Source organism: Ictidomys tridecemlineatus, chromosome 4 (assembly GCF_052094955.1).
Source record: "Ictidomys tridecemlineatus isolate mIctTri1 chromosome 4, mIctTri1.hap1, whole genome shotgun sequence".
Classification (NCBI taxonomy): Eukaryota; Metazoa; Chordata; class Mammalia; order Rodentia; family Sciuridae; genus Ictidomys; species Ictidomys tridecemlineatus.
This window is the reverse complement of record NC_135480.1, coordinates 103,978,807-104,003,917: the sequence shown is the minus strand read 5'-3', so window position 1 is coordinate 104,003,917 and position 25,111 is coordinate 103,978,807. Positions and strand designations below refer to the sequence as shown.

The 25,111-nt window shown below is 47.3% G+C and overlaps 1 protein-coding gene across 1 annotated transcript in view; it reads right to left on the bottom strand.

The window, feature by feature from the left end:
• Positions 1–25,111, bottom strand: part of Grik4 (glutamate ionotropic receptor kainate type subunit 4) — a 410,759-nt gene that overhangs the window by 34,459 nt on the left and 351,189 nt on the right. The window contains 1 exon segment of the mRNA XM_078047176.1: positions 4,154–4,267. Coding sequence (XP_077903302.1) covers positions 4,154–4,267 — 114 coding nt within the window.

The following is a 25,111-nucleotide window of genomic DNA, read 5'->3' as shown; positions in this document are numbered from 1 at the left end:
CAAAAATAAATAAATAAATAGAAAATTATATAGGGGGAAAAAAAAGAAAAGAAAAAGGAATCAACCAAAATGATAAGGAGGCATGAGGGACTCCAGGAGAAAAATGGTGACTTGGATGCTAAGAACAGAGAGTTTTTAAAAGCAGGACATATCAACAGGGACAAATACCAAACCCAGACTCCTAAGCTGGGCTGTCAAGTAGCAGGGCGTAGGTAGTAAAGGGAGCAAAACATATTTCTTATTTTGGTCCTAGAGATGTCTCCTTAGAAAGAGAGATTATACCCTGATGTTGGGAAGAAGGAAAGTATCCCATAATCAGTTCTTAATGATCTATGTTCATGGAAAAGCCAAGATAACTTTAGATTTTTGGAAATTCACAAATTATTTTTGGTTATCTTTACATTCAGAGACACACTTGCCATCACTTATGATTTGGGAGGCTTTGTCAATAATTCTTAACTAGAAATTACATTATGTAATAACATATGCAGGTAACGGGCCATGACATGGGACCCCATTAATATATAAAATGTTTATGCTTTTGTGCATCAGTTTAAAATTAAGTAATTAAAACTAATTCTTCACAAGGCATTTTACTTTGAGTTAATGATTTCTACTTTTGCACAGGGGATTGATTGCCACCAGATGCTCATGTTTTGGTGACGACTGCGACTGCTCATCAGTCAGGTGAGTTCATAGATAGAGAACTGAGAGAGAAATTCTATATTCTTAGAAATAATAAACAAAATTAAGCACATTTTTCATTCCAAGATAACCATCAATTAGAGAAAATTCACAAAATAATAAATACCCAGTACTTGGTTTAATTCCCGTAGCACTATCACACTGGAGACGGCCTCTCCGTGTAGTTTTTGATCTAGGCTCTCGGGGTGGACTCCACCCATCTACACTTCAGCATTAGCGATTCCTGTGGAGACCTCTTTGGGTCAGATATAGAAAAGTTCATCTTGGACTCACTCTCACCAGGATCACCAGTAGATCCAGGAACATTCTCTCTCAAGCTGACTTTTTGGTACTCTCTAAGCATAGTGCCTCACACACAGAATGTACTCGATAAATATTTGTTGAATAAATGCATAAACTGTCAGTTCTGTTCAGTGTAAGCTGTTCATTCCAGTGCTCATATTTTGCTCAGATTGGCCCTGTTATAAATCAGATCTGAACAGCCATGTGGCATACTGGGGCCTCCAAGGGGAGGCCAGAGGAGGGAGGAATCCAGGCCACACTGGGGAACTATACCAGAACCAATGGGAGATATGTCTATATTTATATCTATATCTATGTGTATATCATATCATATCATATCATATCATATCATATCATATCATATCTATCTATCTATCTACCTACCTACCTACCTACCTACCTAGCTCACATGTTGGGGGAGCTGCTAAGTCCAAAAGGTGAATATATCTGAGTGGGGCAGGATGTCTATGTTATTGCCTTGGGTCAGAATTTTTTCTCCAGGAAACCTGAGTTCTTTGCCTTTCACTGCCTTCAATTTATGGGATAAGGCCACTCACAGTATTGAAGGTAACCTCCTTTACTTAAAGTCAGTTCACTGTCGACATTAATTACACTACAAAATACCTTCACAGCAATGCCTACTTGACACATAAAACTTAATATCCCAGGAACTAATACAGTCATAGGTCTGTGGTGGTAGGAAATAATTGGCCAACAATTCAATGGAGGATGATCAGAGGGTTGGTGACTTGGGGTATAGTTCTGGCCAGAGTTGATATTCAGGATAATGGTGTTCTGCATTCAGAGAAGTGAAGCCAGTCGTTGCGAAGTGGTAGAAACACTCAGGATCAGGTGTCTTTGGCTACCTGGCTCCTGGGCGGGGGGTCTTTGGGTCACCAGGCGAGCTCTTTCCTCAGTGTTAATTAAGTAATCAAGGCCGGAGTCTACTTGCAGCTGCAGCAGGGTGGTCTTGAAAAAGGCTGTGCATCTCCATGTCTTTTGGATGTTCCCTCAGGGCCAAGTGTAGGGAGGAGGAACCTCAAACCAAGGTGCTGGTTGGAAAATTGCAGGAGGAGTAATGACAGGAGGACAGTGACCAGAGCACTGTTCTGGAGCTGGGAGGCCTCACCCTAGCCTTGCCCTGGGTCAGCTGCAAGTGACACTCTGGCTCCCTTATCTGCGAGTCAGGGATTATGGTACCTGCCTCCCTCTTCAGAGAACGGCTTTGAGAACCACGTGAAGAAGGATGTGCAAAACATGAGGGTGGCAGGCTGGGGTCACAGAGAGAGCACGGGCTGGAGTCACTCTGTCCTTGGGTTTGTACCCTACCCTTTGCCTTATTAGCATGTGTCCTTGTCCTGGTTTTTAAACTAATACCATCTCAGTTTTCTCATTTCTAAAATAAGAACAACACAACCGTGCACATTTCCTGGGACCATCAAAACGAAGTACCCAAACTGACTGGCTTACAATAACAGAAGTCTTTCACTTCAAAGTTCTAGAGGCCAGAAGGCCAAAGCCAAGGCATCATTAGAGCCAGGCTCCCCATGCAGGCTCTAGGGGAGGAATCTTCTGGTGGTTTCTGGCAACCCTGGGTGCTCCTTGGCTTATAGACACACCACTCCCATCTCTGTCTTTGAATTCTCCCCTATGTGTCTGTGTCCAAATTTTCCTCATCTTATAAGAACACCCTTCATTGGATTAGGGCCCATGGAAATCCAGTATGATCTTCACTTGATAACATTTGCAATGACTCTATTTCCAAATAAGGTCACATTCACAGGTCCTGGAGCTAAGACTTCACCATGCATTTCAAGGGGAGACAATTCAGCCCATAACCACAACCCATGTCACAGGCACCTGGTAGACTCTTGGGGACATAGAAGGTACTCCACAAATGGGAACTATCCTCAGTAAGAAAGACAAGAGGAGGACATTGGCTGGGAGGGATCCAAATGCACCTGACTGCACAAAAACAAACATCAATAACAGCCTGCCTGTGAAATCTTTGCCTTTCTTTCTGTCTTGGCCTGTGGAGTTTGAGATTTCAATGGCATCACTTCTTCCAGATGATCTGGTCATCTTTCCCAGGTCAGGTGGTAACCATGAAGGACACTGAGGCCCAGCACAGAACATCACTCAACTGAACAGTGGGCCTGTTGCATGGGCTCCATGACAGGAGATGACCCTCCTAGAGAAACCTGGGAACAGCTCCTGATGCCTCAACAGCTGCAGCGATGGGATCCACTGGGGGTGCAAACCTCCTCTTTCTCTAGGGCTGGGGTCACTTCAGCAGGCATGCAGTCCTTTCCTGTTGGGCAGCCTCTTGGTGCCAGGCTATGTTCAGAATATGTATAGAAACTGAAGTATGCACACCAAAACTGACTAGAGAGCTGGGGAAATCCATGTAGCCACACACTTGGAGCCAGTGTGGATGAAAAGAGGAGAGAAAGGCTCTTCTGGTCCAGTTTGGTAAACTAGATAAAGACAGCTATTTGCTGGGAGCACAACAATTGCTCACTTGATAGAAATGACCCAGCCAGTCATGATGGATATCAGGGATCACGTCCATCCTTGGCCACTTATTGGTGTGTTCTCACACACTCATTTTGATGCTCACTCTAGCTAACCTAGCCAGAGAAATCTTCTGTGTGGGCATGGGGGAGGGGGTATGGTGCAGAAGACAAGGTAAAAATGACATTAGATATTTGCTCTTTATGCATCAATATGAATAATCAGAAGAGGAAGAAGTCTGTATTCCCTAACCAGACACAATGCTCAGAATGAACACAAGTGGATCTGGGAATCGAAGGAATCTTTGAGAAGGTTGGGGTGACTTATCTAGGCTTCAGTCCCTGCCCCCGGGAGAAAGAAATGTGACTGACAGAGACAGTCACCAACAGACTATGCACCAAGTGCTACCAGATTACTCTCTTGGTCATCCCTATTCATGAGCCATTTTTACTGGAAAGCTCACAAGTGTGACTTTTCCATCCCTCCTGGTTGCAAGTTCTCACAGCTGATGGAGGAAAAAATAGCCCAGCACATTTGCATTTAAGTCTCAAAATCTAAATATTTCCGTGAGTCACTCATTATTACCATATAACTCAGTGTTTGCATGCAAATAACTTTAATGACATAAATGCTTATAAAATAAGTCTCTTACCATATGAACTCGGTAAAGAATGCTAATTCCCAGCGTCATGAATGGCTTAGAGAAATCAATCACCTTCTCACGTTCCGCTGTGATGGTGAGGCCTGCCACAGCCAGATCTGCTTTCTGAAAGGAACAGAGAGATCCCATCAGCGGGGTAGCCACATGAGGTGAGGTGGGGCATGGGGACTTGTGACTAGAGGCTGTCCCCGAGGAGAGGTTACTCAGTCTGGCTTCCTGGCTTGGGGAGAAGCCAGCATAGCCCAGATCCGAACAATCACCCTGGAAAGGACAGGATGTTGAAGCCGTGGCTTGTGTCCATTCCTGGTTAGAGCCCTCTAAACACACAGGTGATTTAGAAGCAGGAGGATCACTGCTAGATTGTTCTGCCCTGAGGAGGGGCTCAGGAGGGGAGAACTGGCAGATAGGCTCTGGAGTTCTCCGCACTGAATAATTTTTATTCCCCTTATTCACTTGTCCAGTCAACACAACTTCACGGAGTGCTTTTGGCAGGTGAGATACTTCAACAGGGAGAGTCACAGTGAGAGGTAAAAATGCTAGGAACACAGGCATCTGAAACAGTCTAATGCAACCCCACTCATTTCACAGAAAGAAAGAGATGTCAACAAATTGGGCGCGGGGCCCAACGTCACAAAGCCCACCCTTGCCAGAGATGGGGCTGATTCAGGCCTCCTGATCACTGACCAATTACATTGTTGTCCAGATGAAAATTCAGGTGTCACTGGCAGGACCAAAAGAAGAGTCTCTGGTCTTTTTGATGCAAAAGAACCAAAATCTGTTCTGAAGAGCTTTTCCTTCCTTTTTCTTTGCCTCCTAATGGCACCTCGAGTGTTCATTTCTGATGGGATCTGGCCCCCACTGGAAAAGGAGATGCTGTAGGTTTCCTTTCCATCCTGTTGAAAGCAAGCTCATTCCCTATTGGTCTGTTCTTGGATACTTGGACTGAGCTAGCACTCAGTTCTAGTCCAGGTCTGCCCTAACTAACCACTCAACCAACCAAGGCTAGTTTCTTTGTTTCTCCAGGCTTCCTTAACCTCATTCACAAATGATGAAATGTTAAAAGTGCTAGACCTGTCCCAACATTTCTCCAGCATGGTTCTCAAAATGCAGTCAGTCCACGGGGCCACCTGCATCAGAATCACCTAGTGAGCCAATCAATGTGAATTCCAGAGTCTTTTTCACACCCTGGATCTGACTCTATTGGGAAATTATAGGACTCATATTAACAAGTTGCTCAGATGACTTATACTGATATTTAAGAAGCATGTTTATAAACCTAGGCACTATCTTTCAGACAAGCCTCTGGCAGTTTACATTTCAGTTTTTTGATCAGTTCATGCAAAAGACGGACAAAGAAATGAGGAAAAGTAAAATGTCAAACAATCTTCAAAAAAGCCAATCAGTTCTGAATGAGCCCACATGAACACACACACACACACACACACACACACACACACACACACACACACGATCCTTGCTTACCCATTGCAAAAAAATGTAGGAAGGGAATAGCTCCCAAGGGAATTGCAATGTATGCCCAGGAAGGATAAATCCATGGGTGAAGGTCAGTTTCTTCTACATCTAAACACCCATCCTCCACCCTCATACATGTTCCAAACCCTGACCCAGCAAAGGTTAACAAACTTCTAAAGTCAAGGCATCTTTAAAAGAAACTAGAGTGCAGATGAAAGAGATCTTTAATAAAGAATGGAAACTGAGTGACTCATTCTGTATTTCTCCAAGAGAATGTTGATTACTGCTATCAAATGAATCAACCCTTGGATTAGAGAGTGGAGTTTGATTAGAAGATTGCTAGTGCCTTCATCTGGGGGACTCTTTAGAGGGACTCTTGGGTCTTTCAGAACCTCAGCCTCTCCATGACTGTGGCCCTGACAAATGTAGTTTGTGACATGGGCACAGAGAAGCAGAAACCAACTAGGAAGGCCAGCAGGTGCGGCATCCGTCCAAGTGGTCAGATTTGCTGGAAACTGACAGCCCCACCCTGCCAGAAATGGGGGAGGTAACAAGTTCAAAGCTTTGGACTAAAGAACAGATTAAGGAAACTAAAACTGCTAAAATGGACAAAGGGTAATCATAGCACCCAGTCTTTTCTCTGGTTATTTTTCTTAAATTAAAATCAATTAGCCAAAGTAAACAATTCTGTCCTCAAATTTCTTTTTCCCACATTTAGCTTTCCTCCAAAAAGGGCAAACTTTGGATTAAAAGCTGGAAACCATTTCACAAGTTTACAGAAGTTGGCCAACAATGACATTATGCTAAACAATTCCATATGTCCATATGGGGAGGAAGCTGGAAATGGAGCACATCCCCCTGCCAGACCTCTTCCTAAATACATGCAGAATGACCGAGTATCCAGCAGAGCCTGTGCCCCAAGCCCGAGAGGGCATTTCATTCTAGTCACAAACAGACACTTCCTCAAACTGGGCCAAGCAGAGAAACCACTTCCTGCCCACATTGCTGACTCGGGCTCCAGCCCCACGTCTCTTTTCTTTGTCCCAGTTCAGGGTAAGTTGGGGACAGAGAAGGCATGGAAGGAGGAGAGAAAGGGCAGCAGCAAGCTACAAGAAGCCATGGAGGTTTGGTGATGCTTGTTTCTTATATTTAACTGACTCGCTATGGAACGGTAATGATGCAGCTTGGCTTCGGTGCACCCCAGGGTATTAGACCAATCACACGGGACCAGATTATTCCAAGAGGCGTGAATTCGTTTATTTTCACCTTAGTTAAAAAGACATAATACTATAAAGCAGCCTTCAGATGAGGAGATAATGTGCCATGAAACCAAACTAACAAGAAAGGGGCTGGGGTGTGAGAATGTCAGGAACCGCTGAGTGGAGGCGGAGGGCAGGGCGGTCACAAGGGCAGTGCATCCAAGGCCTTCTGCTCCTCCGGCCTCTCCTGGGCCAGGGTTGGGGGGGCTTGACCTCCAGTGGAAAGAGCAGTGGACAGGACAGACAAGTGGCTCTTGTCTCCATTGGGTTCCAACCTCACTGTGACCTTGGGCAAGTTATTCTTCTGTCTGGAGTAGTCTCCTCAACTGTAAAATGAAAGGGTTCAACTAGAGAGCTCCCCACCTCTTGTCCAGCTCTAAAGCCCTGTGCTTGGTCTGCCCAGCTGGAGGAAGTATGGCTTGGTTTAATCAGCCCCTGATCTACAGAGAAGATGACGGCGCTCAGGTCAGCAGAATCGAATGGTAGGGGACAGATGAGGGGACCGAACTTGGGGAGAGGAGCAGCAGACCCAAGGCAGAGATGTTTTATTTTAGAGGTGTTTCATTTTATTTATTTAGGGACATTTTACTTTATTTATTTTAGGATTCTGTTTTTATGGGAGGAAATCTGGAAAGATCGGGAAGGTGCAAACTATCTGGGACGCCCAGGCCTGAAAACGGAATCTCAGGGGACTGTGAAATCAGAAGAGACCAGGACAGCCCGAGCCAGAGAGCTAGGGTCTGTCAGAAGCAGAGAAGGACCGGAGCAGGGCAGTGGCCGAGAGCTCTCCACGTGTCACAGGCCCTGGTCATGACTCGGGTGGGCACACGTGCACAGGGACATGTACAGACATTGACTGAGCACGAGAGGCCTCGCTCCTCTCCTCATTTTTGATTGAGAGTGTTCCTGGAAGAGCTTTGTGTGCTGCCTCTGAGCCAGCCCCATTTTTATCTCCTGGATGTCTGTGGCGTTGATAAGAGAAGGGCAGGCAGGAACCAGCCTGGGCCACTTCCAAAACACACGCTCCCTTGCCTCATGGGGTTCAATGGGGGTCACACAACCACTGCCATTGCTGTCACAGCCCAAGACTTCTCTAGGGACTGTGGCCTCGTTGAAGGAGGGCAGGGGCTGTCTTCACTGCAGGGCCCTGCTCTTTGTCACTTCAGCCTGCTGCTGCCACCCGGGCTTCCCAGAGAACAAGTCAGAGGTGTTCTGATGGCAGCAGCAGATCCCAGGCCACCTGAAGCAGAGGAAGCCTGCCCTCTCATCCTTGCTTCTTTATTTAGACAGCTGCTGCCCCCTTTTGGGCAAAATCCTCTCCCTGGTGCCTGGAAGGGTCTCCTTCCTCACACCCACATAGAGGAGGCAATGGGCAGGAGGATGCCTTGGCCACTCACATGTCCGTGAGCAACTCCTCTGCATTCTCAGGGACTCATCTTTTTCAGCTGTAAAATGGGTGCAGTGCCTGCTTATTGATATGATGTGAGGGTCAACAGAGACGGGGATGGAAGAGCCTTAGAGGCTGTAGAAATTGCAGAGTACATCCAGAGGATGAGCATGGGTCAGACTAATTTGGACTCTGTCACTTACTAGATGTGTCATTTCAGTTCTTTCAGCCTCTGTCCACTCATCTATAAAGTGGGATAATAATAGTCCTCAACCCCTAGAGCTGCACAGGAACAGTGCCTATGAGTGCTGACGGGCCTGGTTCCAAAAGTATTTGCTTCAGGATGGCAATAGCGATAGGGCGTTGGTGCACTGGACAATGATGGTTATGTCAACAAGGGCCTCTGGGGAGATCTTAGCCCATGATGAGTTGTAGGTGTGTCGGGAGGTGGGCAAGCTTGTTCTCTGTGCAATACTGACTGTGCACCAGTACCCACTCCCCCACCATCACTCAATCTTTGGTAGTGTTTTTGCTTTTTTGCAGGATAGGATATTGAACCCAGGAGTTCTCTACCACTGGGCTACATCCCCAGTCCTCTCCATTTTGAGACAGGCTCTTGCTAAGTTGCCCAGGCTGGCCAGAAACTTGCCATCCTATTGCCTCAGCCTCCTGAGTAGCTGGGGCTACAGGCGTGCCCCCACCACGTCCAGCCCTCTGCTGTTGTTTCCCAGGTGCCCTGGAGCATGCACACAGCTGTGTCAATACCACAGCTTCCCTGTGATATTGTCTGGCTTTAAAGACCCACATGAAGACCTTCCCAGGCCTCACACCGCCCCATGCTTTGGAAATTTCTAGGGGGAAAAAAAAATAAAGTCCAGCTTGAAAACACTGGAGAGGAGCTTATTCCTCACTATATGGTTCTCTTCTGGGAGAGTGGATTAAATGGCCTGCTCAAGCTCTTTATGATTCTCTCCAAGACACACTATGCCCTCTCTGATCAGCTTTTAGATCTTTTCTCTCACTATATTTTTTACTGCCCCCTCTCCCTTGCCTTCAGCCTCTGCCCTGGCCACCCCATCCGGCCAGCAGCTTTCGACTCCTTTACAAGCCATGGCATCCACAGGCCCTGTTTCCGCTGCTGCTCGGGCCCCATGGAGCCTCCCACTCTCTGCTGTCATTTAGTTAACTCTGTAATTGTGTTACTTAACTCTGGAAAGCTTCAGGAGGTTACAGTTGGAATGAGAAAACGCTACACAGAATAAGGTTGTACTGAGCACTCCTGGAAGCCTTCATTCCAAGGTAATTGCCTCTGGAGAGCCCCTGTATACTAAAAGAACTTACAGAATCCCAAGCAAGGCCCAGCCCAGGGCTGTGAAAACAGGGCTGGCATTATCCGCAGTCAGGAAGGAGCTTTGAGTCCAGCAAGCATGGCTTTCCTGGGAGGGAGAAGGCACCCTGGGCTCTGGTGGAGCATTTGGAGTGAGGGTGATAGGGAATTGTTGAACCGATGGGAACCTCCAGGAAGCATCGTGTCATGGAGTCTGCCCTCCCATGTGGGATCTCCATATTGGCAGTGGCTGCCTGCAGGGCCCACTGCCCACTCTTTGCTACCCCTCATACTTATCTACAGTTCTATTTTATGAAGAAAAGCCAACCATCAACTCCACCTACCCATCAAGGTCCATTTAGAGTTTGCCTTCTCCTAAAAAGGTTTCCCTATCATCTTCCCAGGAACGAGCCCTGCCACTTCTTGGTGGCTAGAGGGGGTAAGCCGTGGCCTGTACCACCCCTGTGGCATGAGGGGTCAACTGCCTTGTGTTACAAAAGGGAATCTAGGCTCATTCTCCAACTCTGCCACTTACGAGTTGTATGACCTTAACTTCTCTGTGCCTCAGTTTCTTCCCCAATAAAGTGGGGACAATATTCCTATCCTCATGAAGCCTCAATGGGAATTAAATACAAAGTCTAAGCTCAGCACAGAATAACTCTCAACAAATATTAGCTCTTATAATTATTGCTATTATTGACATTTGGTGCACATTTTATCTCCCCATTAGAGTATACATTTCTTTTTAATTATTATTTGGTTTTTAGTTGTAGATGGACACCATATCTTTATTTATTTTTATGTAGTCCTGAGGATCGAACCCAGTGAACTCACACATGCAAAGCAAGTGCTCTACCACTGAGCTACAGCCCCCACCCGATTTTCTTGAAGCATGGACTGAGTCTTTTAAAAACTCAACACAAAGAGCTGAGGCCCAGAGAAGTTGGTAACTTGCTCAAGTGCACACAGCTAGGATGTGGAGAAACATGACTTCAGACCCAAAGGAACAGACTGGGTCCTTTGCTCTCTTATTGCTGCACTAATCAAGGTGACGTTCCCCAAGTGAGCTCATAATAAGTCCCTAAGGAACAAACACCATAGAATAAGGAGTGGAACCCCCTAAACAAAGCCTGCTCTGAGCCTCATCTTGCTGGCTGCAGAAACAGGCCCATATCTGACAAGTGGCTGCATGGTATGCAAGGGGCATTTTTGTCAGGAAGCTGGAATGGTAGAAGCAAATTCTTGTCACTTTCAGGACATGGTCAGCACCAAGTCCTCCCTCATCCTCCAGTCTAAGGGAGACGTGAAGCCCTGGATTCCCCACTAGGGTGCGCCCTTCTCCCCTTGCCCTGTCCACAGCTCAGTTCCCTCTAATACCTTGGACAGCGCCAGGCAGGCTGCCCAAAGCCCCACACTCCTGTACTCCAGTGAAAGGTGGCTGTCAGCAGAGGGGTGTTAATTACACTCTAGGAAGAGAGGGAGATGACAGCCTCAGCCTGAGCCAGAGGCCAGCAGAAGGACCAGCTTCCAGGGAGCTGCCTCCAACTTCTCCCCAGCCCTGTTCCTTTTTTGCTGCCCAGTTGAGCAGATGCATCGCAGCTCATTTGAAATTAGATGATCTGCTCACTTCTTGTCTTTTGATCGATTTATCTGCTGTGAGCCTGTCTCTCTTCCCTTCCCGCCCCTACCTATGAAGGTAGTCAGGGAGCTTGGTGTGACTCACGGGGGTCACTGAGCTGTGAGGCAGTGGGATCTGCAGGAGCTGGGGAAGCTCACTCCCACTCCTGGCTCCGCGTGCATTGGCAGGAGCCGTCATGTAGACTTCATAATAACATGCCTCGGGAGTGTGCACATCTGCCCTCCTGCCACATGAGTCAGCCTGTCTGCCCACTCTATCCACCGTGGGTGGGGCCAAGGAGAAATTCATAGGGTCACACAGGGCCTGTAAAAATGTTTGATGTCCTTGTCTACAGGGAGAGAGGATGACGGCCCCACCGCTCTCCCTGCTTTCAGAACCAGGATATGGGGACAAGGATAAGAGAATAGCAAATGGCATGCATTTCGTCACCTGTGCCAACACACACATGCACACCACACAGTTAACCCAGCCTGCACCCCCGCAAACTCCCAAAGAAGGCCTACTTCCTGTGCAGAGCAGAGCCCAATCAGAGTCTCTGCAACCACTGTGAGCTCAGGTTTGTAGGATTTATCCATGCTCCCTGGGCTGAGCCTCTCCTTGGTGATGCTCCAGGAGGCAGAGGCACAGAGGAGCATTAGCATTCCTGGGGAAGTGGCAATGTCATTCATAGGTCCACATGCACCCTGGTGCTATTTCTTGAGGTGACAGACTATTCTCAGGGTTGGATGAATTTCTTTAAAGTTAAATTAAAATCCCCATCAAATATTTAGTTGGCTCAGCACAAGGCTATGTTATTGGCCTGTGAGGGCAGATTTTAGCCAAGATTCAGAGTTAAGGACAGAAGGAGTTGGCAAGTCATTCACGGGTAAAGTTGTGGGGCACAGAGGTCCACGCTGGGTCAGGAGACCAAGCAGACATTGTTCATCTTTGATCTCTTGCCACAGGCACTCACTGACCCTCTAGCCCTGTGGGGTCAGAGAGATGCCCATTTAAATCCCAGATCTGCTATTCACGTGCTGAGCACACTGCGTGAAACCTGAGTTTCAGTCTCCTCGTCTCTAAAATGGATCAAATAACGTCTACTTCTTGTCACCAGTGGGAAGGTTTCCTCCCAGGACCTGTGCGAACAGCTCAGGTGTTAAATCCCCACTTTCCCTGCAGCCAGGGGGCTCTTTTGAAAAGCTAAAGCAGAACAAGTCATCTCCTCTACATCACTGTCTATTATGGTTTGGATGTGAGGTGTCCCCCAAAAGCTCAGGTATGACAATGCAAGAAGGTTTAGAGGAAAAATGAGTGGGTTATGAGAGTCTTAACATAATCTGTGAATTAATCCCCATCAGGGGATTAACTGAGTGGTAACTGAAGGCGGGTAGGGTGAGGCTGGAGGAGGTAGATCACTGGGGATATGCCTTTGGGGTTTACACTTTGTGTCTGGTGAGTGGATTCTCTCTCTCTCTCTCTCTCTCTCTCTCTCTCTCTCTCTCTCTCTCTCTCTCTCTCTCTCTCTCTCTTCCTTCCTGATCATCATGTGAGCTGCTTCCTTCCGCCACACTCTTCTGCCATGGTTTTCTGCCTTACCTGGAGGAATGGAGCCAGCTGTCTATGGACTGAGGCCTGTGAAACCATGAGCCCCCAAATAAACTTTCCCCCTTTACAGTTGTTCTATCAGGTCTTTTAGTCACAGCTGCGTAAAAGCTGACTAAAACGCTGTCTTCATCTCTTTCATGCCATGATGCCTCTGGCGATCCAATGACATCTGGGTGAAGCCTCTTCGTTAAAAATGTTTTTAAATGATTACAGAGAAATATGGTTATCAAAATATTTTACAGTCTTTGTGATATGGTGACCTGTGCATTTTTATGTCCCAAGAACTTTTAGAGGTGGTTTTTATAGCAACACTATAATGCTATCAGTGACAAAGTCAAAGATATGGCTGATGCTATGAAGGTTTATAGCTAACGACCATCATTTGAAAGAAATAATATGTTTGTTTGAATTTAGAAAAAAATAGAGATGTCAATTTTTCCCTTCTAAATTTATGGACTTTCTTACTGCTATCCTCAGATCTTTGCGGGGGTGGGCTGTGGACCCAGGAAAACAATCCATAGATACTTTTATCAATACCTAGTTTATTGGTGATAAAATCCTAACTCTTCACCTTGGACTTGCATTGACTGATCCAGCAGCATCCTGTGGCTACGCTAGCTGGCCACACTGACTTTTGTCCTGCCTAAATCCACTTTCCCCTGAGGATATTTGCATCTGCTCTTTCCTTTCCAAAAATGCTCTGTCCTAGCTGCAGCCCCGCTCTGCTTTATCCACCAGATCTCTCCTGAGTCTACAGCAATGCCTGGCACGTGGTAGGCATTAAATAAATATTTGTTGAACTGGAAAAATCAAACGAATGAATGGATGAATCCAAAAAAGAGAAGCTCAATTAATGTGATTCTGTCACCTTGGCTCTCAACTCAGGGAACAACTTTAGAGTAGTGTTTTGAGTAGGAGCACACACAGGAGGGTCAGCTCAGCTACTTATCAGCCATGTGGCCACAGGAAAATTACTTCACTTCTCTGTTCCTTGGTTTCCTCATCTGGAAAATGGGGGTAAGTGATACTATATATGTCATAAACATGTTGTAAAGGTTAAGTGAATGGGTACATGAACAGCACTTAGGACAGTGCCTGGAACACAAGAAACACTAGAGGAGTGTCATCTAGTACAGTTTGATTGCAACTTTGAAAAAGTTGTTGTTATAGAAAATTCAATGTAGGTTTTGAAGAAATTGCAAAAAAGTCACATGGTTGGACAATCAATATGTATTATATATGTCACACAGAGTTGATGTAGTTGGGATGTGAAACAGAACCAAGAGTGGGCTTGGCATTTTCCACACCTGCTATGAAGCCCCAGGAGGCTCAGGCTGGGCTGGCTTCCTCACCACACTACCACCAGGCCACTGTTGTCACACCTGATCTTCTGAAGATGACCACCAACTTACACATCAAATTAAGAAAGGAAACAGAATCCTGTCTGAGGTTTCAGGGTGATATGCTCATTTGTAATCCAAATGCCCACTTTATTGATGCAAACTTCAGCCTGCCTGGCAATGGGGTCACCAACAGGCCAGGTGCTCAGAAGCACTGAATTTCAACCCTGAGTCCACCCTCTTCTACTCGTCTCCCCTCTCCGCCGGCCACCCAAAATGCTGGCTATGTTCTGGAAGCAGCATGGGACAGAACACTGAGCAAGCTCACTGGCCCACGTGGAGTTCAAACTTGCAGCCCTGTCTTCATGCAGGGGCTTGCACTGAGCTGGCCTGGCTAGCCCTCCACCTGTCAAAGGTGATGGTTTCTGGGCCTGTTAAGGACCTGCATAAAGCAAGCTCAGGCAGCTGTTTGGGGCCACTGCAGGAATCTGGTGGTACCACCAGCTCACCATGCTATCTTTCATTTTTCTTCTCACTTGTCAGCCCTGTAATTAGAAATGGTGTGATTCACAGGCCTGTTATCAGGACTGTTTATGTCGGGTGAAATAAAGTAGCACCAATTGCTGGGAGCATTGCTAACAGCCATAGAGAACCTCCAGAAGCCTCCCCCGGGCCCCCTCTTTTCTCTCAGCCAACAAGAAGCCCCCTCCAACTTCCCCACTCCAACTCTGCCCCAGAGACCAGCCCCTGAGCTGTCCAGCAGCACCAGGAGGCAAGCAATGATCTGACCAATTAGAGCACCAAGTGGGTAGCATCTAGCCCGTTTCTCATTTCTTATTCATACATGTGCAAGCTCAAACACTGCGAAGGGCAGCGGGGCATTTTCCCAAGGATCCCTGCAGTCTTGTGAGAAAGAGAGCAAGAGCCACTGTGGGAAACCTTTGGCCACCCTTTCTGGAAGCTAAGGTCTGCTTGGTCTACTTCAGAGAGATGCTTTGCCTGTTGACATGGCTCATGTGCCCGTCAGTGACAACATCTCAAGAGTTATTTTCCCCAGATTGTACTTGAGCCCCACAACCATCTCTAAGGTCAGCAGTGGCTTATTTAGAGCAGAGCGGAATGAGGCCTGGAAAAGCTATGTGATGTTGAATTTGGGATAATGGCCACCTTTGGAAGGAGGGAGGGCAGAGTGGGGTGGGACAAGGGGGTCTTCAGGTGCTGGACAGTGGTTACAAGGCGTGTCCCCTTGTCATATTGTCATAGTTCCTCAAGCTGACTTACGTTTGTGCACTTTCCTATGTGTGTATTTCAATATAAAAATGGTTTTTAAAATGCAAGGTGATTTCCCAAGTAGAAGAGAGAATGGCCACTGTCAGGCCTGACTTCAAACGCCTGCTGGCTCTCTGGGGTAGAAAGCCCGGAAGGTTCTATGGGGGCAGCAGCGATGGCAGTTATCTCTCACAAACAAGAAAGTTTAGTGCAGGCTGGTGTGGCTTCTAATGAGAGAAGGAGTGAGAGGAACATACAGACATTTTAACTGGGTTTGCATTTGCATTCAGATGGAGAACACTCCAGATTTCTCTTCTGGGCCAAACTGCTGAGCAGGCTGTGAAACTCCCTGAAGAGCCAACTCTGCCTGCTGGGAACACCAGGCAAAGCCCCAGGGAGGGGAGGGAGCCACAGTCACCCTCCAGACCCCAGAGGGGCCTTAGGACTCAGGGGAGAAGGGGCCCAGTTCATCTCAGATTCAATGGAGATGGATGCTCATAGTGTTTTGTGTGGACAACCTCTTAGTATCAGACAGTAGGCCAAAGAGCCTTCAGGGGCCCTGGGTCTAAGCTGTCCCTGGCTAGCTGTGTGATCTTGAGCAAATTACTGAGCCCTGAACTTGTTTTCTCATGAGTAAAGTATAAATGGTACCAGTTTCTAGTTCCTGGGTTGTTGTGAGGATCACATGTGCTAATACACAGGGCCTCGCACAAACTAAGTGCTTAATAAGTGTTTGCTGTGATTATTTCCATGCTGGTTTTGATCCTGGCACTCTGTTTCCATCCTCTGTTCATCCCTTGAGTGCCAGAGACCTGGCCTCTGCTTCAGGCAGCACTGTCCTGCCTGGCGAGGTTCTCTAAGGCTAAACCCCGCCCTGGGTTGCTCCTTCTGACCCCCACTTCACCTTCAGCCACACGGACAGCTGTTGGCACACCTGCAGCACTCACTGATCACCTACCCTCTGTTTTGATCTCCAGCCTGTGTATCATGGAGTGCCACCCCCTGGCAGCCAGCCAGGCCTCTGGTCCACTGTCCTGCTGCCATCCAGGACACAGCAGGGCTGCTCAGGGTGCCTCCTGGATTGGGCAAGGATCTGCCCAGCAGGAGTCAACAGCATCTTTCTGAGCAGTCCAAATCCACTGACCCAGCTACATGCTGCCATCTCAAAGGATCTGAGCCTTCCCTTTGTTGCCTAAATAGCAAATATAGACACAGCTGGGACAGGAGATTGTCCTAAACCAAGGGAGCCTATCTGAGGACTACAGAAGATAAGGGATAATTCCACAGTTCTGAGAAGGATAGGCCACAGCAGGGTTTGGGGATGGCTGCTGTGATGGCTGCCAACATGCCATTGGCACGACCAAGGCAGCCTGGCTCTTGCATTCATGGATGGTGGGATGTCAGGTGCCCCCAACAAGCTACAGGACAGCACAGAAAACAGTCTGTGAATTAGCCTCCCAGAGTATAGAGTGATTCTGGCCAGGAATCCCAAGCCAGCTAGGCCAAGCCATGGCAACAGGCAAGCTGAACACCACCAGACCTTTGGTGAAGGACGGGAGACAGAGGGCAGTGGCACACTTGGGATTCTGTGAAGCAGGACTATTACTCACAGAAAGGTGAGGGATGAGTGGGGTCTGTCTGCTGGGGCAGGACAGGGATCCTAGGTACCTCGAGTAGGTAAACACAGCCTGTGTTCAGGGCAGCACCGCACAAGAACCAGAACACACTGTGGACCCATCTGAATTCAGATTCTGTCACTTCTCAGCCTCGTGACCTAGGATAAATTGCTTCATCTTGAGCTTTGCTTTTCTGATTTTAAATTGAGCACAATAATACTTTAGGGTTGTGTTTAAAGATTGAATGAAATGATATTTGTAAAGCCATGATTGGCACTATATCCAACCCACAGCATTGTGCCTATTGCGATCTATAGAGCAATTTTCAGCCAAGGGATAGGCAAAAAGTCACACTGAGAGGCATAAGGGGTTGAGCATAGCACATGGCAGTAATGGGTGGACTCAAGTCCAGATGGGTCCTGACACCGGTTCCATGATGTGTGGGCTTTTGATTCCCCTATCCTCCAACACCATACCCAAGAAAATAAAGGCAGCAAGTTTTATGGAGTTGGTTTATTCAACAGGCAGTTGAAATGTAAATGTGTATGTGGAAGGAGCTGAACGGATACCTGATTAGGCCAACCACAGCCTAACGTGTGAAGAGGGGAGTCACTGTGACTCTGGGAACAAAACAGGAGACTGTCCCTGGCACCCCCACGGGGAGAGGAAGGAGGACATGGTTACCCACAAGCTTCTTTCTCAAGCTCCTGTGGCTCTGGGAAGTGGGGTGGGGGTTGAGCATGCCGTGGGTGAGCTGGAGGCCCAGCTGCAAGGAGCTGAAAGAGGCAGAGCCAGGAGGAGGAGGCAGGAGAGCAGGAGGAGGAGGCAGGACAGCAGGAGGAATGCACAGGCACCATGGATTCCGTGGGAGGGCAGGCTCAGCAAAACAAGCTTTGCCTTCAGCCCCAACCTGCTGGAGGCATCAGCAGAGTGGGATCACTGCTGTACTTTCCCTGCTACTTGTCAAAGGCATTGTCTGGAAACCAACAGATGGTTCTCAGCACTGGGAGGGCTGTCTAGGCTCTAAGTTCCTGGGGGTCTGGGGCTATCATGGCTAGTTCTCTCCCACATGTCTTCACAGCACCCACACACCCACTCTTCCATACATACATCCATCCACCCATCCATTCATCCATCTGTATATTCACCCACCCATTCACCTATCCATCTTTCCATTCATACATCTATATATTTGAACATTCATATAGTCATCCACTCATCCGTCTGTCAATCCATTCATCTATCCATCCCATAATTTTAAGTGCTATTGTATGCTGGCACCTGTTCCAGATGCTACAAGTATAGGGATGAACAAGATGGGTATAATTCCTGACCTCAAAGAATTTACATTCTAGTGAGAGGAGACAGACGATGAACAAATAGTCCTGTAATGAGCAAGATGATTTTACGTGGTAATAATTTCTTGGAAGACAATAAAATAGGGTAATGCAGCAGAATGCGATGGGCAGAGGGAATGGATTCTGTAGCGTGGTAGAGAAAAAACATTTCTCGGGGAAGGTAACATTGGGTTTTGACCTAGATAATGAGATGGAAATAACAGACTGGTGCTGTGGGGAATCAAGCATGTGTTAGAAGGAAGAGTGAATATAAAGGCCATGTGCTCAATTAACCATGCTACGTCCAAGGAACAAACAAGGCCAGTAGTGACAAAGCTTCAGGAGTGAGTGGTAAGTGATGGGAGATGCAGGGCCTAGTGGAATGGCTCTGGATGATATTCCAGACTGAAGGGATACAGGTGAAGCTATGGCATGACCTGGGGGAAATGGTTGTGCTTACTTAACCGGTGAGCAAATGGTAGCCCAGGAAGATTCAGATAGTAATTTAACATTCAGGGACAGACCCTGACTTCTAACTCAAGTCACTTCCCTCTAGGCCCAAGACGAATAGTGGACTTGCCACCTCAGTCCCCAACTCAATACCTAACAGTAGGAGGCCCAGACACTAGCACCCCCTGGAAGGGATTTTTGCTCCCCTACCTGCAGAGGGCAAGAAGGATGGCGACAGGAACAGCATAGCAGGTTGCCACTATGGCATATAACCTTGGAAAGCTGTTGTGCTTCCCTATCACAGGATCAAGACTGGGTGACAGAAAGCCAGTACTTTGTGTCAGAGAGTCTGGATGTGGCATGGCAACAAAAAATTGACGCAGGACAACCTAGGAGAGGGAAGGCCCTGCACCTGGGTGAGCACGTCACATGGAAGCAGGCACACACACAATGGTGGAGCTAAGCTCCAGGCCAGGAGAGGAGATGCCAGCAAAGTCTCAGGAGCCAAGGATAGGAGACAGGTAACAGTCGCTGAGAGTTCACAAAGTGCTGGACACTAAGGATATTAGATTTCATCTCTTTCTCACAACAACCCAATACTCTCATTTCCATTTTGGGGATGAGGACATCGCAGGTCAGAAAAGTTAGGTGACTTGACAGGTCGACACTCTCATTACTCACAAAGAAAGGATGGATCTATACAGGGTGGCCAGCAGGGAGGGAAGGCGGGGTGAGGATGGGGTGAGCACAGTCCTCCCATTTCACCAACACCTGAGTGGACAACTCCCGGGTGCAGCTGGGGGCTAGCTCTGCCCTCTCACCCACTTACTGACTTATTGTACCCACGTCATCTACTCCTCATCTCTTTCACCTAAAGCTACTCTTTTCCCTGCGTACCTTGGGTGACTTCCTTACCCATCTGGAATCCAAAACAGAGACCAGGAGTGAGTCTGGAGTCTTCCCCCTTCCTCCCTTGCCTGCTCTCTCCTCAGTCAATATCCAAGCCCCATCCATCCACCTCTGAAATGCCTGTTTAACCCATTACAGCTCTTACTGCCACGATCATCATTCAAGCTCCTGTGTGTTATTCAATAGCCCCTGAACTGGTCTCTTTGCTTCCAGTTCTTTCCCATTCTGTCCATCTACTAAATTGTACTGGGCACCAGGGGTTCTCAAACTCCAGCCACATGTGGACCAGTTGTTCTCAAACTTGAGCATGAATCAGAATCACCTGGAGGGCTTGTTAATTGCAAACTACTGAGCCACACCCCAAATTTCTCATTCTCTAGGCCTGGATGGGACCCCAGATTTGGGGTTTCTGACAAATCTTATGTGATGTTCATTCTGCTAGTTCAAAGGCCACTTTGAGAACACAATCAAATCACCTCCTGCTTACAACACTCCATGACTCCTTCCACTGTCTTCAGAATGTGTTCCAACTCCTCACCATGGTCTACCATGATCTTCACAAGCTGGGCTGGACTTGCCTCTCAGCATCTTAAGCCACTGACATCCCTCTAACCTACGAAATGGCCACATTCCTTAAGCCTGTCCTGTACACATAGTTTCTTTTGCCTGCAATTCTTTCTGTCCTATTGTTTGTCAAATTCCTACTTGTCCATCAAGGTCCAACTTGACTTGAAGACATCACTGTGCATTAGAATAACCATGGACTTTGATGTTAAGTGAGCATGGTTTTTTAAAATTCCAGACCAATCACTTTTTAGCTGTGATGTGAGTTAGCCTTTCTGGTAAGCCAAAATTAACTTCGGCGTCATCATTATAAAATGCAAATAATAATATTCATCTTATAAGGTTATTGCATGGAGAGGAAATGGTGCATAATAAATGCCTAATAGGTAGTGTGTGTTCAATAAGCAGTTTTCATTAGCTTTTTTCTTCTCTAAAGCCTTGCCTGGCTCCCTCCAGAATAACCTCCTTTCTTCTCTGTCCTCCTATAGACTGTTGTACATGATTTCACTTTGCATATTTCTCATGCTATAGTCTCATATTATGTTTATACCCTGAGCTTCATTCCCAGTAGAACTGGGGCTATTTTATGAATAATAAACACTGACTCTCCCAGGAGACTTTTAGGCACATGGGTTGGCAAGTTGAATATATCTTTGCAGAAAGAAAATCTCCCACAGGTGGATAGAACCCCACACCAGAACACAGGCTTGGTGAGCAGAGGGGTGGCTGGTTTCAGTCCTCATTCACCCCTTGGAAAACAGACAATTTGTACTTGGAGGTCCTGTATACACAGAAGGTGGCCTCTTGAAAAGGAGGAACTGTGTCTAATTTAACTGAAACCACAACCAATATTGAATCAGTGCATTTAGGGGCAGGAAATATTGGCCAAGGACAGGAAGTATATCAATAGGACCAATAGAGTCCTAGCCCCAGGCTCAGAAACGGAATACTTAACTTTAGGGAGTGCAAGTACCACGCTTAGCAACTTTGGAAACTCGAGCTTTGAGAGTAACCCTAAAACTGGATGGTGGATGAGAGAGTCTTCTGGAGAACAAGGCAGAGGCTACGTCCCTGCTTGTTAAACTAGAGGTCTTAAAAGTACACAAGATCTCAGACTAGAGCCTGGTGCATGGTAGAGGCTGCAAGTGACATCCTCACCTCTGCTGTAGAGGTGGGAACTGGGACCAGGGTATTCCTAGAGGGCACTAAGATGTCACTGTCTATAGTTTTGATTCCTGCTCCTGACCCCATTCAATTCCCTACTGCCTGTCTCTTCTGTCTCTTTAGCTTAACAGTGAGCCTGTCTCTTAGTAGACTCTCAGGTGCCTCCATGAATACATTCTCATTTCCACTGCAGACCTCTTCCTCCCTTAACAGCTGGTACTCAGTGGGGAAGGTGGAAATAATTCCCAAGAAGTGAACCTTCTGACAGATTTCCCAGGCTGCTTCCAGATACCCCGGGCATTTGGGGGAGTTCCCAGTCTGAAGCTGATAAGAGACTTTTGAACCTAACTGAACTCCAAGCCCCTCCAGGTCCCTCAGATCAACACCTCTGGTGCAAAACAACCAACACAGGGATCTAAACATGGATGGCAGGACTCTGAGGTCCTTCTCTGAGTCTGGCTGGTCTTGCAGACATGGCCTCAGGTTCTGTGAAGTCAGGGAGGGACCAGGTTTTGGCCTGCTGTATGAGAGATGGGCGGTTGAGCTCACAGGTGATGTTACAGTGACATTCCTTAACCCTGCCCAGCTTGGGGCTCCCCTGAGATGTACTCACACCTATACACATATCTTTTCTATCCCTGTACTTTTCCTACCTTCGTGCTACTTAATCTATAAGCTTCCAAAGACAGAATCAGATCTGATTGTCCTTTGGCACCAGAACCCCTAACACAACCATCAACGCATCTTAAGTCACTGTCTGCTGATTGAGCAATCAGTAAAATCCTGGTTTTCTAAACCCTGGGCTGACAGTGAGTTGACATACACAAGCCAAAGGCAGCTCCTCCTAGGGGTATACAGGAGTATACAAGGCGCCTTGACCTATGTGACTCAAGAACTACTTATTCACACCCAGCTCTTCCAGGCCCTGTGTTACATGCCCAAGGATGCCAAGAGGCATAAGACATGGGCTTTCCCTCAGGGAGTTGCCGGTCTTCCTTCCACTGAAAATCCACCCTGGGGTCCTCACTCAGAAGTCCCTTCTGCCTCCTACTTTTCTGTGTCAGTTTCATATACTCGGGTAGAGGACAGTGCTTATCCCATATGAACCTGTGTTAAAGGGATTTCTGCTGGTGTCTGTCTATGGAGATTCTAGCTAAAAAACTCCCCAAGGAAAAGGACTTGGCTTCATGTCCAAGGATGTCCAGGCATTCGCCACTCCAGGCTCTGCTTCCTTGTCTATAAAAAGGAGGTGGTAATAAGAACACTGACTTTCCAGATAAGGGGTTTGTCATCCAAGAGTTCCTCCCGAACTGGTCACTCAGAGCTACCTCCTTTATTGTCCTGGACTTAGCATATCTGCCACCCCCTGCTCCTCTGTCCCCTTATATCAAGCCTATGAACAGAACAGGCAGACTCTGCCCAAATCATTCTCTGTTGCAGTCACCATTCCTCATGTGTCCCTTTGTGCAGGAAAGAAGAAAACCAGATTGGGGTCTGAATCGATCATATGCTAAGTGCCTAAACTTGGGTTAATTATAGAACTTCAAGGCTTCCACATTCTTGCCTGTGGAGTGGGGCAACAATCTCTGCCTTGTAGCCATGTAAAAATAAAATTGGATTATTTGCTGGGCATGGTGGCAGATGCCTGTAATCCCAGCTGCTCAAGAGGCTGAGGCAGGAGGATTGTGAGTTCAAAGCCAGCCTTAGCAAATGCAAGGCGCCAAGCTCTGAGTGAGACCTTGTCTCTAAATAAAATACAAAATAGGGCTGGGGACATGGCTCAGTGGCCAAGTGCCCCTGAGTTCAATCCCTGGTACCATAAATAAGTAAATGATTAAATGGATTAGCAAGCAGAGAGCTCCTGCATGGTGTCTGACCTTGTGAGGAGTCATCAGCACCCTGCCCCTTCTACTCCCTTCCTTCCTTGTGGCTCAGCTTTGAGCTGGGAAGAGATGCCACCAGAGTCTGGAGCAGAGAGGACCCTTTCTGACCCTTGACACCACCAAGAGAAGCCAGAGGAAGGAGAAAACCTAGAAGCCCTGGAGGGCTTTCAGCCCTCTCCTGAAAGCAGGTGACAACCAGGTTGTCACCAGCATTGGCCTGGCTCACACCAAGGGCAGGCTGTGGCTTAGGGTTCCCACTACAATTATATGGGGAATGTGCCCATTCCTGAAGAGGGAGGGAGTGTGGATAGCCCTGGGCAGGAGTGGCACCCCTCTCTTCAGAAAGGAGAGGAGTTGTCAATAAACTGCTTTTATTGGCTTTTTGTCAGTGGGTGAAAGGACTTGAGTGACTTAAAAGAACCCTGAGAGACTCACAATGACACTGTGTTGTGAGGGAGGGGGAGTGAAGGCAGTTGGGACCCAAGATGCAGTTCAGCTCTCTGGCCCTTTGATTTCCAAGTACAATTGTCAGTGGACAATGAGCCAGACTAGATGGATTCCCTCCCTTCCCAGGTCTCAGCAGGTTGCAGGCAGGGGTCACATGTGGTGTACATCCCTCAGGAAGCGGTTCTAGAAAGGACTTTTGTGAAAGCCAAACAGCCCAATTCTCTACCCCTGAGAGGCAAGGTGACCTTAACCCAAGCTTATAAGTCTAAAGAAAGAGAAGCTCCCCTCACGCTCCAGTCCCTGGGCCTGGATGCTGAAATCCCCCTGCTGTCCCTGCAGTTCCCTGGGCAGCCTTGCTGTCATGGCTCTCCTCATCCTCTTGGATCACCAGCAGCTGTCTAATGAGTAAATCTGCAGCTGATCCTCCCACCTCCAATCTGTGCCCCCATCCCCTGCTAGAGGAACCTTCTGAAACCAAAACAAATTATGCTTCTCCCCTCTTTGAATAAAGCACACAAACTACCAGCTCTCCAACAGCCTCCACTAGCCCTCCGGACACAAACATCCACATACATGAATCCTACCATGGCTGGCCCCTGACTTCAGTCCTATTCCCTTCTGCCCCTCCTCATGCTTGATTTCTGTTTTCCAGAACCAACAGTGCTACACAGTGTATATCCCAGCATCCACCACACCACATCATCTTTTCCTACCAAGATGATTCTTTAGATCCTTGATACAGCAGTCCTCCTCTTATCTGCGGGGGATGCATTCCAAGACACCCACTGGATGCCTGAAACAGTGCAAAGTACCGAACCCTGTAATTTAATGTCCTGCCCGTCTTAACTAAGTACTTCTCATACACTGTGACTGTAACGTTTGCAGTTTGATGTGCAACAGTAAAATGAGCTTGAATTTCTTTTTCCAAAATTTGATGGATAGAGGATTTGTTCTTACTGTAGGTCTTAGCAATCTCAGCATGCATTTTTTTCTTTATTAAGTTGAGAACTTTTACATTTTCACTTAAAGGAAGTGCTTTCTGGCTTCTCTTTGGCATTTTAGGATTGCCAGCCCATCACTGCTTTTGTATTTGGGGGCCATTACTAGGTAAAGTGAGGGTTATAAGAACACAGGCTGTGTTCTGGGGTCCTTGACAGTCAAAATGATAACTTAGTTACCGGGTTACTAACAGGTGGGTAGCATATACAGTATGGATGTGCTGGACCAAGGAATGATTCACATTTCAGGTGGGAAGGAGTAGGATTGTGCAAGATTTTATTATGCTACCCATAATAGCA